At 54.3% G+C, this 11,726-nt stretch overlaps 2 protein-coding genes across 2 annotated transcripts in view; both read right to left on the bottom strand.

Annotated features, from left to right (window-relative positions):
- Positions 1-429: 429 nt before the first annotated feature.
- On the bottom strand, positions 430-8,912 carry CNP (2',3'-cyclic nucleotide 3' phosphodiesterase). Its single transcript, XM_032163637.2, has 4 exons — positions 8,754-8,912; positions 6,892-7,564; positions 3,581-3,720; positions 430-2,131 (listed from the first exon to the last, which is right to left on the bottom strand). The coding sequence occupies exons 1-4, from the start codon at positions 8,754-8,756 to the stop codon at positions 1,682-1,684; spliced, it is 1,266 nt and encodes a 421-aa protein (XP_032019528.1). The 5' UTR covers positions 8,757-8,912; the 3' UTR covers positions 430-1,681.
- Positions 8,913-9,963: 1,051 nt separating this feature from the next.
- Positions 9,964-11,726, bottom strand: part of ODAD4 (outer dynein arm docking complex subunit 4) — a 40,202-nt gene continuing 38,439 nt past the window's right edge. The window contains exon 12 of the mRNA XM_032163630.1: positions 9,964-10,622. Within this exon, the coding sequence (XP_032019521.1) occupies positions 10,132-10,622 (491 nt within the window). The 3' untranslated portion in view covers positions 9,964-10,131. The remainder of the gene's footprint in view (positions 10,623-11,726) is intronic.

The following is an 11,726-nucleotide window of genomic DNA, read 5'->3' as shown; positions in this document are numbered from 1 at the left end:
AGGGACTCAAATGTTAGGTCTTCCCTGGTGCTTGAAGTTGCAGTGACCTGCAGGTGGCCTTCCCTAGAGAACTGGGAGAAACCCATACCAGGAGCTTTGGGTCTTACTGAGCTCTTTCTGATCCAGTGGGCTGGGGACACCTGTGGGCCTGGTGCCCTGGTTAATGGAAGATGAGAGGCTTTTGTGCGCCACGTCCCTCATACCCAGCCAACCCCCACCTTCTGTATGAGTCTGAGGCCAGCCTCTGCTTTCTGCCTCCTCATGAAAGCCAACACTGTTCAGCTGCCCAACCTCACCACAGCTGTGCCCGGCCAGCAGAGGGGAGACAGGACCGATGGCCCCAAGCTGTGGGACAAAGCCAGTCCTAATATACCCAGCCCTAGGGAAGACTGAGCTGGGCACAGAAGGGTAAGAGAGACTGCACACAGCTAGGATTAACATGATTTATTTCATTATCAGTCTTACAAGTTGCTGAGGTTGGGCAAAGCCAGGATAGTAACTTAAATCCAAAGCACTTTTGTTGAGTGACAACCCAATTAGCAAGGCCCTGTTACTGAACAGAGGGCAGTGGAGGGCACCCCAGGAACCACAGCACACAGACCAGTGTTAGAAACCCCTTCTCAGAAGCAACCGGTGGGACTTGGCCCTTACCAGCCAGGGGTCTACTCCATTGGCTCTTGGTGCCCACCAGCCCCCGTTAGAGGAGGCCCAGAGGCCTCCAGAGGCACCATGGAGGCAAGATGGGCTGGGTAGAGAGCAGGACTGGAACTTCCTCACCAGGGTGCTGCCTCTGGCCCCGATCTCCCCATCCACACAGCGGAGCCACGCCACTGGAAAGGACGGCCAGTCCAGCCCCTTCCTGGAGTGAGGGCCCCAGGCAGCGATGTGGCGGCTGCTTAACTGTTCTGCTTTCTTCCCTAGTTATCAAACTGTTACCTAGTTATGGTGTGAAGGGGAGGGGGCAGGGACTTAGGACCAAAGATGGGAGGTAAGCTCTTTTTTCTACCCTGGTAAATAGCCCCAGCCTTGGGGCTACACTGATTAAGAAATGGGATCACTCAGGAGGATTGCTTGAGCCCAGGAGTTCGAGGCTGCAGTGAGCCATGATCACACCACTACACTCCAGCTTGGGAAATAGCAGGACCCTGTCTCTAAAAACAAAGAAAGAAAAAAGACAAGGAGATGGAATCAAAGCCCAGAGGTCCTCCCCTTCTCAGAGCCACCACTAGTTCTCTGTGACCACGGAAAACTACCCCCTGCCCCACTGCCTTTTGTCTCTGGTCAGTGGGTTTTGAGGGGCTCTGAGGTGTCTCCCCACTCGCCCAGCTCTGGGCAGAGCAGCTGGGCTGAGCTGGGCTGGGGCCGAGCAAACCAGAACCTGGAAGTAGGGCTCGGGGTTCGGGCTGTGGCCCCACGCCTGGCTTGGCCCAGCCTCGTTAGCTTTAGTCCAGGTTCCTGAATGGTGCCTCCCTGCCCACCTTGTGTTGGGAGTGTGAGCATTAGAGGGGAAGAGGACGGACAGGAAGGGAGGGTCAGTTATTTTACAAGTTTTTAAAAAGTTATAGGTAGGTTAACTTTGAGTAAAAAAAAAAAAAAAAAGTCACAAAACAAGGATCAAGCAGAGGGCACATTTCCCTCTCCTCCCCTTCCCTTCTAGGGGTGTACGTGGTGGTGAGAACACTCATATGATGGTGCAGGACTGCAAGGCGCCCCCCTTCCGGCTGCCTTGCGTGGGCACCGGTTTGCCTTTCCCGTAGTACCCCGTGAAGATGGCCCTGACCTCCATGTTCTTGGCCAGGTTCAGCATCCAGCGCCCATTGCCCAAGGAATAGAGCTTGCCCCGGCTTAGCTCGCCCACCTCCTCGCCTCGGCTGCCCCCCTTCTCCTGCCGCAGAATCTCTAAGAGGTCAAGGCCTGTCTGCACAGCCTCTACGTCAGCTGCGCAGCCGAGGGTGATGTGGGCGCGGCTCCCCCGTGGCAGGTTGTCAGTGGGTGACAGCTTGTCCACATCACTCGGCCACAACTGCAGTTGCTGCTCGCTCAACTCCACCCGGGCCCCAGTCGTCTTGGGTGTCACAAAGAGGGCAGAGATGGTCAGTGTGAAGGCCTTGGAGTAAGATTTCTTTAACACCTGGGGAGAGTGAGAAAGAGGGGCCCAAGCTAGAGATGGTGGGCTCTTGAGGAACAGCTGACCCACGGAGGGTCCCTCCTGGAGGAGAGAAGGGGAAGTCTAACAGAAGTGAGCACAGCTGAGCAAGGGTTGGGTATAGACCCAGCATCCACTAACAACTGCGGCACGCACCTTCCATGGGCGCTGCAGGCTCAAGTGAGAAACGCGAAGGCGCTCAGACAGGGCCACAAGGGGAGAGCCGGACTTCCTGAGGGAGCCCAGCTCCCTGCACACTCGCTTCCGGCCTCAGCAGGCTGGCTGACCTCTCAGTGCCTTGGCTTCGTCACCCGTAAAACAGGGAGAACCAGAGCCTACCTCAGAGTTAATGTGGTTATGGGAGTATCTAGGTAAAGAGCCCACAAGGGTGTCCGCGCACTCAACAGCTGCTACTGTTGGCACCACTCAGCTTCCCCTGGGACCCAGGCAGCGCCCTGGAGGGCAGGGTGAGGTCAGACTGAGGTCAGACTTGCCCTTGATGGAAACCTGCTCTTACACCTTGGTTCCCATCTGATGATATGTCTGCTTCTATCTGATTCTTTGAGACAGCCCATCCCATCTCAGCATAAATGCTTTTCTATTTTTGCTCACAATCCCTTGTCCCAACAGTGTCTGGCATGAAATGGATAGTTAATAAATGCTAAATGAAGGCATGGTTAGGGATGGTAGCTCAGGTGTTACATATTCATTCCACTATGCTAGGGTGCTGGAACCACAGGGGTCAACGAAACTTAAAAACTCGCCCTCAGGGGAGCTTCCATTTGGGAGGCACTCTAGTGAACAAACAAATGATTGTGCTAACCTAGGCAGAGAAGTGGGAGAGTGGGCTTGGGGGTGGACACTGGGAGGTTGGAGACTGTGTGGATCTGGGCGACAGTGCCTAGCATTCAAGGATCACTGTCAGTGGCTGTGGGTGTAAGGTGCCAGCTGTGTGGTGCAGAAAGGTCTCGTACCCGTTAGCCAATAAGCTTCACTATCGTATGAAACTCCCTCACTCTGGGGCCAGGCCAGACCTCAGACCTGGGGACAGGGACGGGGACCTCAGTGCACCAGGCTCCCTGGGGGTGAGGAACTCCTAGTCTTTTGAAGGTAAAACAGGCTCAGAGAGGTCAGAGCAGGAGCCCACTGTGGACCAGGACTATTCTCCATGAATCTGCAGAAGGCAAAGGTGCTTGGGGGCAGGCGAATGCACAGGCTGGCGGTACTGCCGGGACAGGCTCCTTAGAACCTGCGGCTGAGGTCTGTGCAACTATGCCTGGGGACAGGGGAGCTAGGAGGAGGAGATGCCATTTTTCTTGAGCTGCCATCTGGTTTTTGGTCCCTGCCTGGCACCGGTACCTATCTCCAGAAGATGCTGCAGCCCCTTCTCCCCGAACCTCCCACCTCCCCCATGTGTCCCTGGGGAAGACTCACATCTTGTTGAGCATACTCCTCTGCCCCGGGAGCCTTCCCGTAGTCACAAAACTTGGTTGTGCAATGCAGCACGCCTGGGGGTCTCTTTCCAAAGTAGGTGACCAAGTCCATCTTCTCCCTGGGCTCATCCCCAGGGACAACTGCCGGGAGAAAAAGGGTGCAGTCAGGGCAGGGGAGCAGGGGCATACCAACACCCGCCACCAGGACCACAGAGACCCAGCACAAAACAGTCGGACACTAAGCATCACCTCTCCAGCAACCCACTACAGCTCATTCAGTGGTTAGTTGGTCAAACTAATGGCAACTTTAGAGCAATAAACAGTTAAAATTCTCAGGCCAGGTGCGGTGATTCACACCTGTAATCCCAGCACTTTGGGAGGCCGAGGTAGGTGGATCACAAGGTCAGAATTCAAGACCAGCATGGCCAAGATGGTGAAACCCCATCTCTACTAAAAATACAAAGAAATTAGCCGGGCATGGTGGCAGGCACCTGTAATCCCAGCTACTTGGGAGGCTGAGGTAGAGAATTGCTTGAACCCAGGAGGCAGAGGATACAGCAAGCTGAGATCGTGCCACTGCACTCCAGCCTAGGCAACAGAGCAAGACTCCGTCTCAAAAAAAAAAAAATTAAAATTCTCTGGCTTTACATTGTATAGATCTTTCCATCTCTTCCCCAAACTCTAAGGCATTTGTAACAGAGGCAGGCAGTACAGGCCAAGGGACTCTAAGATTTACTAGAACCACGTCTCAAAGGGGAAGCAAGTCATGGGAAGTGGGGTGGAAAGAAAACAGGGCTGGGAACAATGTGGTACGGTGGAAACAGCCAGAACACAGTGAATACCTCAGCTCTACCGCGTACCAGCCATCGGCCTGGGGCAAGTGACCGACCCTATCTATCAATCCAGCACAACAGTTAGGGTGACCATACCCCAGTGTTCCCAGGACCACCAGGGAACTATCAGTAGTGCCCCATTTCACTCAGGGGCCCATCTGGACAAGCAGTCACAACGTCACTATCAGTTTAATACACACCTTGCAGGCCGGTTTGGGGGATCAGAGCCTATGGGGGGCCTCCTGGTAAAGGAAAGGTCTTGGGCTATAATGGGGTGACATTATGGGGCTGGAAGACACAAAGAGGAGTGGAGTATCTGTGATTCTGATTTCCAGACTCCACACCTGTGGCTGTCTTTGGAGTCACTCGCTTTTTCCTGTTACATTCTGAATTGAGTCCCCGTGAGGATGTCTCGCCCTCCACAGGGGAGGAAGGCCTCTCCTGAGAGCAGCCTTGCTGGCCCATTACATTTCTCCTGCTGTAACCCTGGGCAGAAAAAGATTCCAGTTTTCCTTTACAAATAAAACAGGCTGGGCATGGTGGCTCGCGCCTGTAATCCCGGCAACTTGGGAGGCCGAGGCGGGTGGATCACTTGAGGTCAGGCATTTGAGACCAGCCTGGCCAACATGGTGAAACCCTGTCTCTACTAAAAATTTATAAATTAGCCAGGCATGGTGGTGGGTGCCTGTAATCCCAGCTACTTGGGTGGCTGAGGCAGGAGAATTGCTTGAACCCGGGAGATGGAGGTTGCAGTAAGCCGAATTGCCCCACTGCACTCCAGCCTGGGCAATAGAGCAAGACTCCGTCTCAAAAAAAAAAAAAAAAGATCTGGCAATTATCCTGTCAAGCTTGATTCCTCCCATCTTGGGCCAAGGGCCCCTCCTTTCTTTTGTGATACCGACCAGCCTGGTCAAGATGGTGAAACCCTGTCTCTACTAAAAATACAAAAAAAAAAAAAAATTAGCCGGGCATGGTAGCAGGCGCCTGTATTCCCAGCTACTTGGGAAGCTGAGGCAGAGAATTCCTTGAACCCAGGAGGCAGAGGTTGCAGTGAGCCGAGATCATGCCACTGCACTCCAGCCTGGGCGACAGAGCAAGACTCCGTCTCATAAATAAATATTAAAAGTAACTTTGAGCCGTAGTCCAGGGCAGAGCCACCAGCTCACAGGTGCAGGGCTTGCTCCTGGCCAGTGTCACTGCAAGCACCACAGTTCACTGCAGAGTTCAAGTTTAGGAGCTGAAAAAAAAGCTCTCTGAGAATCCATACAGGCACAAATTCCCTGCCTCTGTGCAATATACACAATGTCAACAAACCGAAGTGGGGCTATTTCAGGTATGAAGATCATCTAAAATTGGGGGCGGCTGGGTGCAGTGGCTCACACCTGTAATCCCAGCACTTTGGGAGGCCGAGGCAAGCGGATCACCTGAGGTCAGGAATTCGAGACCAGACTGGCCAACACTGTGAAACCCCGTCTCTACTAAAAATACAAAAATTAGCTGGACATGATGGCGCACACCTGTAGTCCTAGCTACTCGGGAGGCTGAGGCAGGAGAATTGCTTGAACCTGGGAGGCAGAGGTTGCAGTGAGCTGGGATAGCAGCACTGCACTCCAGCCTGAGCAACAGAGGGAGACTCCTGTCAAAATAAATTAATTAATTAAATTGGGGGCAACCAGAAATGGCCTAAAGGCATATAGATGGATTAGTGGGTGACACTTCTCCAACAGGTCACTCCAGGAGAGCCACCAGGACCCTTCTTTATCCCAAACCTATCATTGGAGCAAAAAGCCCATGCCAAGAGAGAACCCTGCTAGAGTGTCAAGAGTCCAAGGTTCCAGCCCGTAAACCCCACATCCCTCCTGGGTCCGTGTTTTTCCATCTGAAAACGGGTTTTGGCCTAAGTGTGAGACTCGTGTCTTCTGGAGCTGTAAGATGTCACAAACCCATGAGTAAATCGAGTAGCCCGAGGCCTGAGAACCATCCCCAGTGAAGTCACAATAGTCCTAGTTTTAATTTTTTTGCAGCTTACAATTTCATGTCATTATTATTATTATTTTTTGGAACATGATTCTGCTGCTAAAAATGCGTTGGAAAACACTGGGCTTGATTCCCCCTCTAAGGTTACATTAGAAGAGGACATATTTCCTGTTACTACAGTAATTTGTTTTTCCCACCTCCAAGACAGGGGACAGTGGTCTACATTCAGGCTGGGAAAAGGGTGTCGGAGAGAAGAGGGCTAGAAGGAAAGGTGTGGTGGGAGGAAAGGCGCTCTGGGAAGCCCCCGTGTTCCCAGTGTGCTGCCAACTCCCCAAGGCTACCACTGGGATGCACCGCTTGCCCCTGCCCCCGCTGAGGTGAGCCTCTCTCTGCCTCCTGCTGCTTCGTGCCCCATCCTTTGAGTACAATGATGGTCCTATGCCTGCAGCACCCTGTGCCCAGCAAGGTGGGCTTATGAATAAGGCCCCACCCTGCCACCTACATTGTCGCAGCTCCTTCTTGAAGGCCTTGTGGTTCCCCAGCTCTTCCAGGAAGACCTGGCCAGCTTTGCGGAGGGTCTCAGAGCTCTTCTTGGTCAGGAACCAGCCGAAGTAGAGCGGCAGGAAGTCCTTCTCCAGCCCAGGCTTCAGCTTCTTCAGGTCATCAGCCGACAGCTGCCACTGGTTCTTCTCCTTGAGCTGGGCACAGTCCAGCCGCCACGCCGTCTTGGGCTCCACCAGCACCACCTGGTACTGGTACTGGTCAGCCATTTCAAAGAGCTGCTCCAGCCGTTCCCGTTCGTGGTTGGTGTCATCAAGCACAAGAATTCTGATGTCCCGGCGGCGGCAGTAGGCAGCCAGGTCCTCATCGAGCCGCTTGTACTCCTCGGAGAAGGCTCCTCGAGCGCCAGGGGTGATCTTGTAAGCGTCAGCCGACACCATCTTGGTGCCATCACGGTACTTGTCCACGATGACCCGTGCCAGCGTGGACTTGCCGCTTCCTGGCAGGCCGCGCAGGATGAAGAGCGTCTTGCACTCTTGCAGCGTGGCCACTGTGTCCTCATCCTGAAGGAAGGGAAACTGCAGCTCCGGCTTGTCCTTGGTCCCTGAGGATGACATCTTGCGGAAGAAGATCTTGGGCAGGAATGTGTGGCTTTTTCGGGAGAAGCCTCTGTTCTGTGTAAGGAGGGGAAGAGATATCAGCCCAGGTCATTCGCGGGCTCCCCGCCAGCCTTACCCCTAGTCCCTAGACTGGTTGTGGGTGCCTTCCCAAGCGGGGCAGTGCTGGACCTTCTGTCCCTTTCGGTCCGGGAGCACCTTCCCGCTTCTGGTCGTGGAGGAGGAAGAGGGAAGCTTGTCTGAAGCTCTCCTAAGCGTGCGCTTTCCCCATTGCTGCCACCTCGGAAAGGGAAACGTGCTGGAGGCATGCAGGGCGTGCCAGGAGCCTGCGGTTCTGGGACTGGCCTCACTCTTATATGCTTGGCACCTACTAAGGACGTCCTCTTTGGAGGTGGGGGTCTCTGAGTCTGGGCCAAGCCACAGCTGCCACGGCTGAGTGCAGAGAGAAGGGTGGGGAGTGCAGAAGGGTTACCCCAAGACTGCCTCCCTTCCCCCAACAATGGCCGCAACAGATAATACTCTCTTGTCTGGCATGCGGGGACAATGGTCCCACAGAAGGGCTGGTGGGGGGCAGGGCAGGAGAGCACTGGACAAAGGCCCTCTTTCACCGAGCCTGCCACCTCCTCCTCTACCCTCTCCCAGCCCCCACAAAGTCGTGGTCTTTGTGCCTGTCCAGAACAGGGCAGCACAGGGCACCTGCAATTAGGATCCAGCTCTACCCGCCGCTGTGCTGTGTGTCAGAAGCGCCTCTCGGAGCCACTTGTTTTCCTATCTTCTAGAAGCCACAAGTGACGGCAGCTTTTACCGTAAAGGGTCCCCTCCTCTGAACTGGCTCCACCTCCCGCGCGCACCCGGGCGCGGGGCAGCGGTTCCGCGTGATGAGACTGGGCCCGGGGAGGGGGCGCCGAAACGGCTGCCCCAGCGCGGGCCTGCGTGGGGTCGGGAGCAGCTGCCGGGCTCCCGGCCCAGGCCCACCCTCCAGCTGGGGCTCCCAGGGGCGCAGCAGCTTCTGCGGTCCCGAGTCCCCTCCTGAGAAACGCCACCGTTTCCCTCTCCAGCGGCCTCTCCGGCACCCCGAAACCCCCCCGCTTCTCCCAGACCTCAGGGCTGCCCTGAGTACCAAGAAAACTGGAAGTCGAACCCGGAGCCCCGGGTCCTCGTTTGCAAGACGCTTCCTCCCTAGGGGCCCCGACACTCGTTTCCCGCCCCAGTGCTACCCCGTGCCCGGCCCCGCCCGGCCTCTCACCATGATGAAGAGGGGCGCCGCCGTCTCTGCCGGCACCAGCGCTCCGGGGCCGCCCGCCTGCGCGGAGGGACACGGGAGTCCAGCGGTGGCACGACCCGAGCCCTACCGCTTTACATAGCCCGGGGGCGGAGCGGGCACCCGGGCGGGCTGGGGGCGGGCCGTGCCCTCTGCGCGCAGGCGCCGCGAACCAAAACCCGAAACTCTCGCCGAGCGCGGGAACCCCGGCCCGGCCCCGCCCCCTGCGCGCGCCCGCTCCCCACGCGCACTCACCCACTGCGCCTGCGAGCTGAGCGGCCGCTAGCTGCTTCTGCGTGTTGAGGGGTAACTCAGTCACCCTCCCCAGTCCCGTGGATTAGCAGGAAGTGAGTGAGGCAGGGTCGTGCAAAGTCGGATCTTGTCTTTAATTTTTGATATTTTATTCATCATGGACTTTTGCATTAATTAAAAACTTTTTTTTTTTTTTACCACATTGGATTAAAATATTATCATGCAATTTGCTGGTATTCCGGTAAACTTTGCTTCTGAAATGCCTCACTGGCCTCATTCGTCCAGGCCCTGTACCAGCCGAAAGTCAGTCTCAGCACCGACCTTTCCTTCTAGGAGCTGTGGAGACAGACCAGGATGGCAATGGCCAAAGGGACAGATGAGTAACGGAGTGAAATCCTAACATCCTCTGAGGCCACATGCTCAGCTGCCACCTCCTCTGTGAAACCACTGAGATCTCCGTTGGATTTTTGAGTTTCCTGTACCAAGTGCTGTGCTAAGCACTCAGTCCTCGCAGCAACCCGAGGCAGGTATCCCATTGTTCAGAGGAGAAGCCAGCCTGGAGAGCCTGATTTACCTGATTGTGCCACCCAGAGGTGTCAGAGGCGGAGTCTGTCTGCCCTCCAGACTCCCAGGCCACTCCCCTATCTTTGGCCTCACTCCCATTCGCTTGGTTCTGGCTTGCGGCATTCTCCTACCTGTGATAGCTGGGGCCGCCCCACCATTGTTCTATCCATAAAGCCTCCCCGGTGTCCTGCGCACCAGGGACTGACTGAGTCCTCGGTGTGTGGGAAGCACCTCTCCTCCTCCCTGTGACTTCTTGTTCCCTGAAGCGCCCGTATCTTCACCCTCCTGAAACCCTTTCTTCTTGGCACCTTTCTCATTTCTTCCACGAGGCTCTTCCAAGAATGGGCAGGGGTGAGGAGGCAAAGTGACAGACTCAGGGTTTGCAAGAGTAAAAGACACCTATTTAATGGCAAAATAGTGATGGAAAGCAGCAGAAGTAAAACCCTCATTTTTCCTATAACAGATAAATCGCTTGAAAATCCAGTTTAATAAGATCCCATGATCCCTCTGAACACCAGCTTCCTGATCCTCATCTCTACCAATGGCTTCATTCATACTCCTTTTCCATCTCATTTCCTGTTTTTTTCATTTCTCCTATTTCTCCAAATTGTGTTTTTCCCAGTTCTTCTGGCTCTCTTCTGCCCACTTCTGAAAGTTTCTTTAGTTCTTCTGGTTCCTGTCTGCTGAATTCTCTTGAGAGTCTTTGGTCTAATTCTCCCGAAGGCCTCCTATAAATTTCTCTTGACTCTCTTCTGCCAGCTTCTAGTAGCTTCCCGCTTGTTTCTCCTGATCTTGTGCCTAATTCTCCAGACAGGCCCTTGGCAACTGCTCCCAAATCGCTTCTAGTTTTTCCTGCTTCCACACTCTGCTTTCCACTTGCTGTGCTCTGCAGAGCTTCCCCAAAAGCCTCATCGTCCTCATCTGTCTCTTTCTCATCCTCAATATGGTCCCACTGCTTCACCACCTTCTCAGGCTCATCTCTCACTCTCCTCATGTCCTTCTCTGTTGTTATTATTCTATCTTCATACAGTGAAGCTTCTGAAAAATAAGAGAAAAGCGGGAAGAAAGATAAAAGTTTGTTCATGTCAGGCTGGGTACGGTGGCTCACGCCTGTAATCTCAGCACTTGGGGAGGCTGAGGCAGGCAGATCCCTTGAGGCCAGGAGTTCCAGACCAGCCTGGGCGACACAGTGAGACCCTGTCTGTACTAAAAATACAAAAATTAGCCAGGCGTGGTGGTTGGCGCCTGTAGTCCCAGCTACCCGGAGGCTGAGGCAGAAGAATCGCTTGAGCCCAGGAGGTTGGGGCTGCGATGAGCCAAAATCGAGCCACTGCACTCCAGCCTGGGTGACAGAGCAAGACCCGTCTCCAAAAAAGAAAGAAAAAAAAAGAAAGAAAGAAACTGTTCATCTCTGTGGAGGCCTGTGCTTTTGAGAGGCAGATGAGAGAAAAGCCCTGAGAATGACTGTTTTTGCCAGCTCTTTAAATTGGTGTTGACAGCACACCTTTCCAAAAGTAGAGAAAGGGAACCATCATTGACTGAGCCCAGCTCCATCCTGCGCATCACGTGAGGGCTGTATAGCTCATCCCATCCAGACATCGTGAAAATGCACACTGCTGTTGATTTGAGTTTGCAGTCAAGGGACCTGAGACCGATAGAAAAGAAATCACACGGCCGGGCGGCATGGCTCACACCTGTCATCCCAGCACTTTGGGAGGCCGAGGCAGGTGAATCACCTGAGGTCAGGAGTTTGAGACCAGCCTGGCCAACAAGGTGAAACCCCGTCTCTACTAAAAATACAAAAATAAGCTGGGCATGGTGGCAAGCGCCTGTAATCCCAGCTACTCGGGAGGCTGAGGCAGGAGAATCACTTGAACCCAGGAGGCGGAGGTTGCAGTGAGCCAAGATTGTGCCATTGTACTCCAGCCTGGGCAACAAGAGCAAAACTGCATCTCAAAAAAAAAAAAAATTAGCCGGGAGTGGTGGCACAAGCCTGTAATCCCAGCTACTCAGGAGGCTGAGGCAGGAGAATCACTTGAACCTAGGAGGCAGAGGTTGTAGTGAGCCGAGATCACGCCACTGCACTCCAGACTGGGTAACAGAGGGAGACTCCATTTCAAAAAAAAAAAAAAAAAAAAAAGA

The sequence above is a fragment of the Hylobates moloch genome, unplaced genomic scaffold, assembly GCF_009828535.3.
Source record: "Hylobates moloch isolate HMO894 unplaced genomic scaffold, HMol_V3 SCAFFOLD_10, whole genome shotgun sequence".
NCBI lineage: Eukaryota > Metazoa > Chordata > Mammalia > Primates > Hylobatidae > Hylobates > Hylobates moloch.
This window is presented reverse-complemented; position numbering and strand designations above follow the sequence as displayed.

Excerpts from the sequence above, each read along its gene's own strand:
- CNP (XM_032163637.2), bottom strand. Across the intron at positions 3,721-6,891 it reads CAAGAAGGAGCTGCGACAAT|TTGTCCCTGGGGATGAGCCC; the intron begins GTAGGTGGCAGG and ends TTCTCCCGGCAG. Across the intron at positions 2,132-3,580 it reads AGGAGTATGCTCAACAAGAT|GTGTTAAAGAAATCTTACTC; the intron begins GTGAGTCTTCCC and ends CACTCTCCCCAG.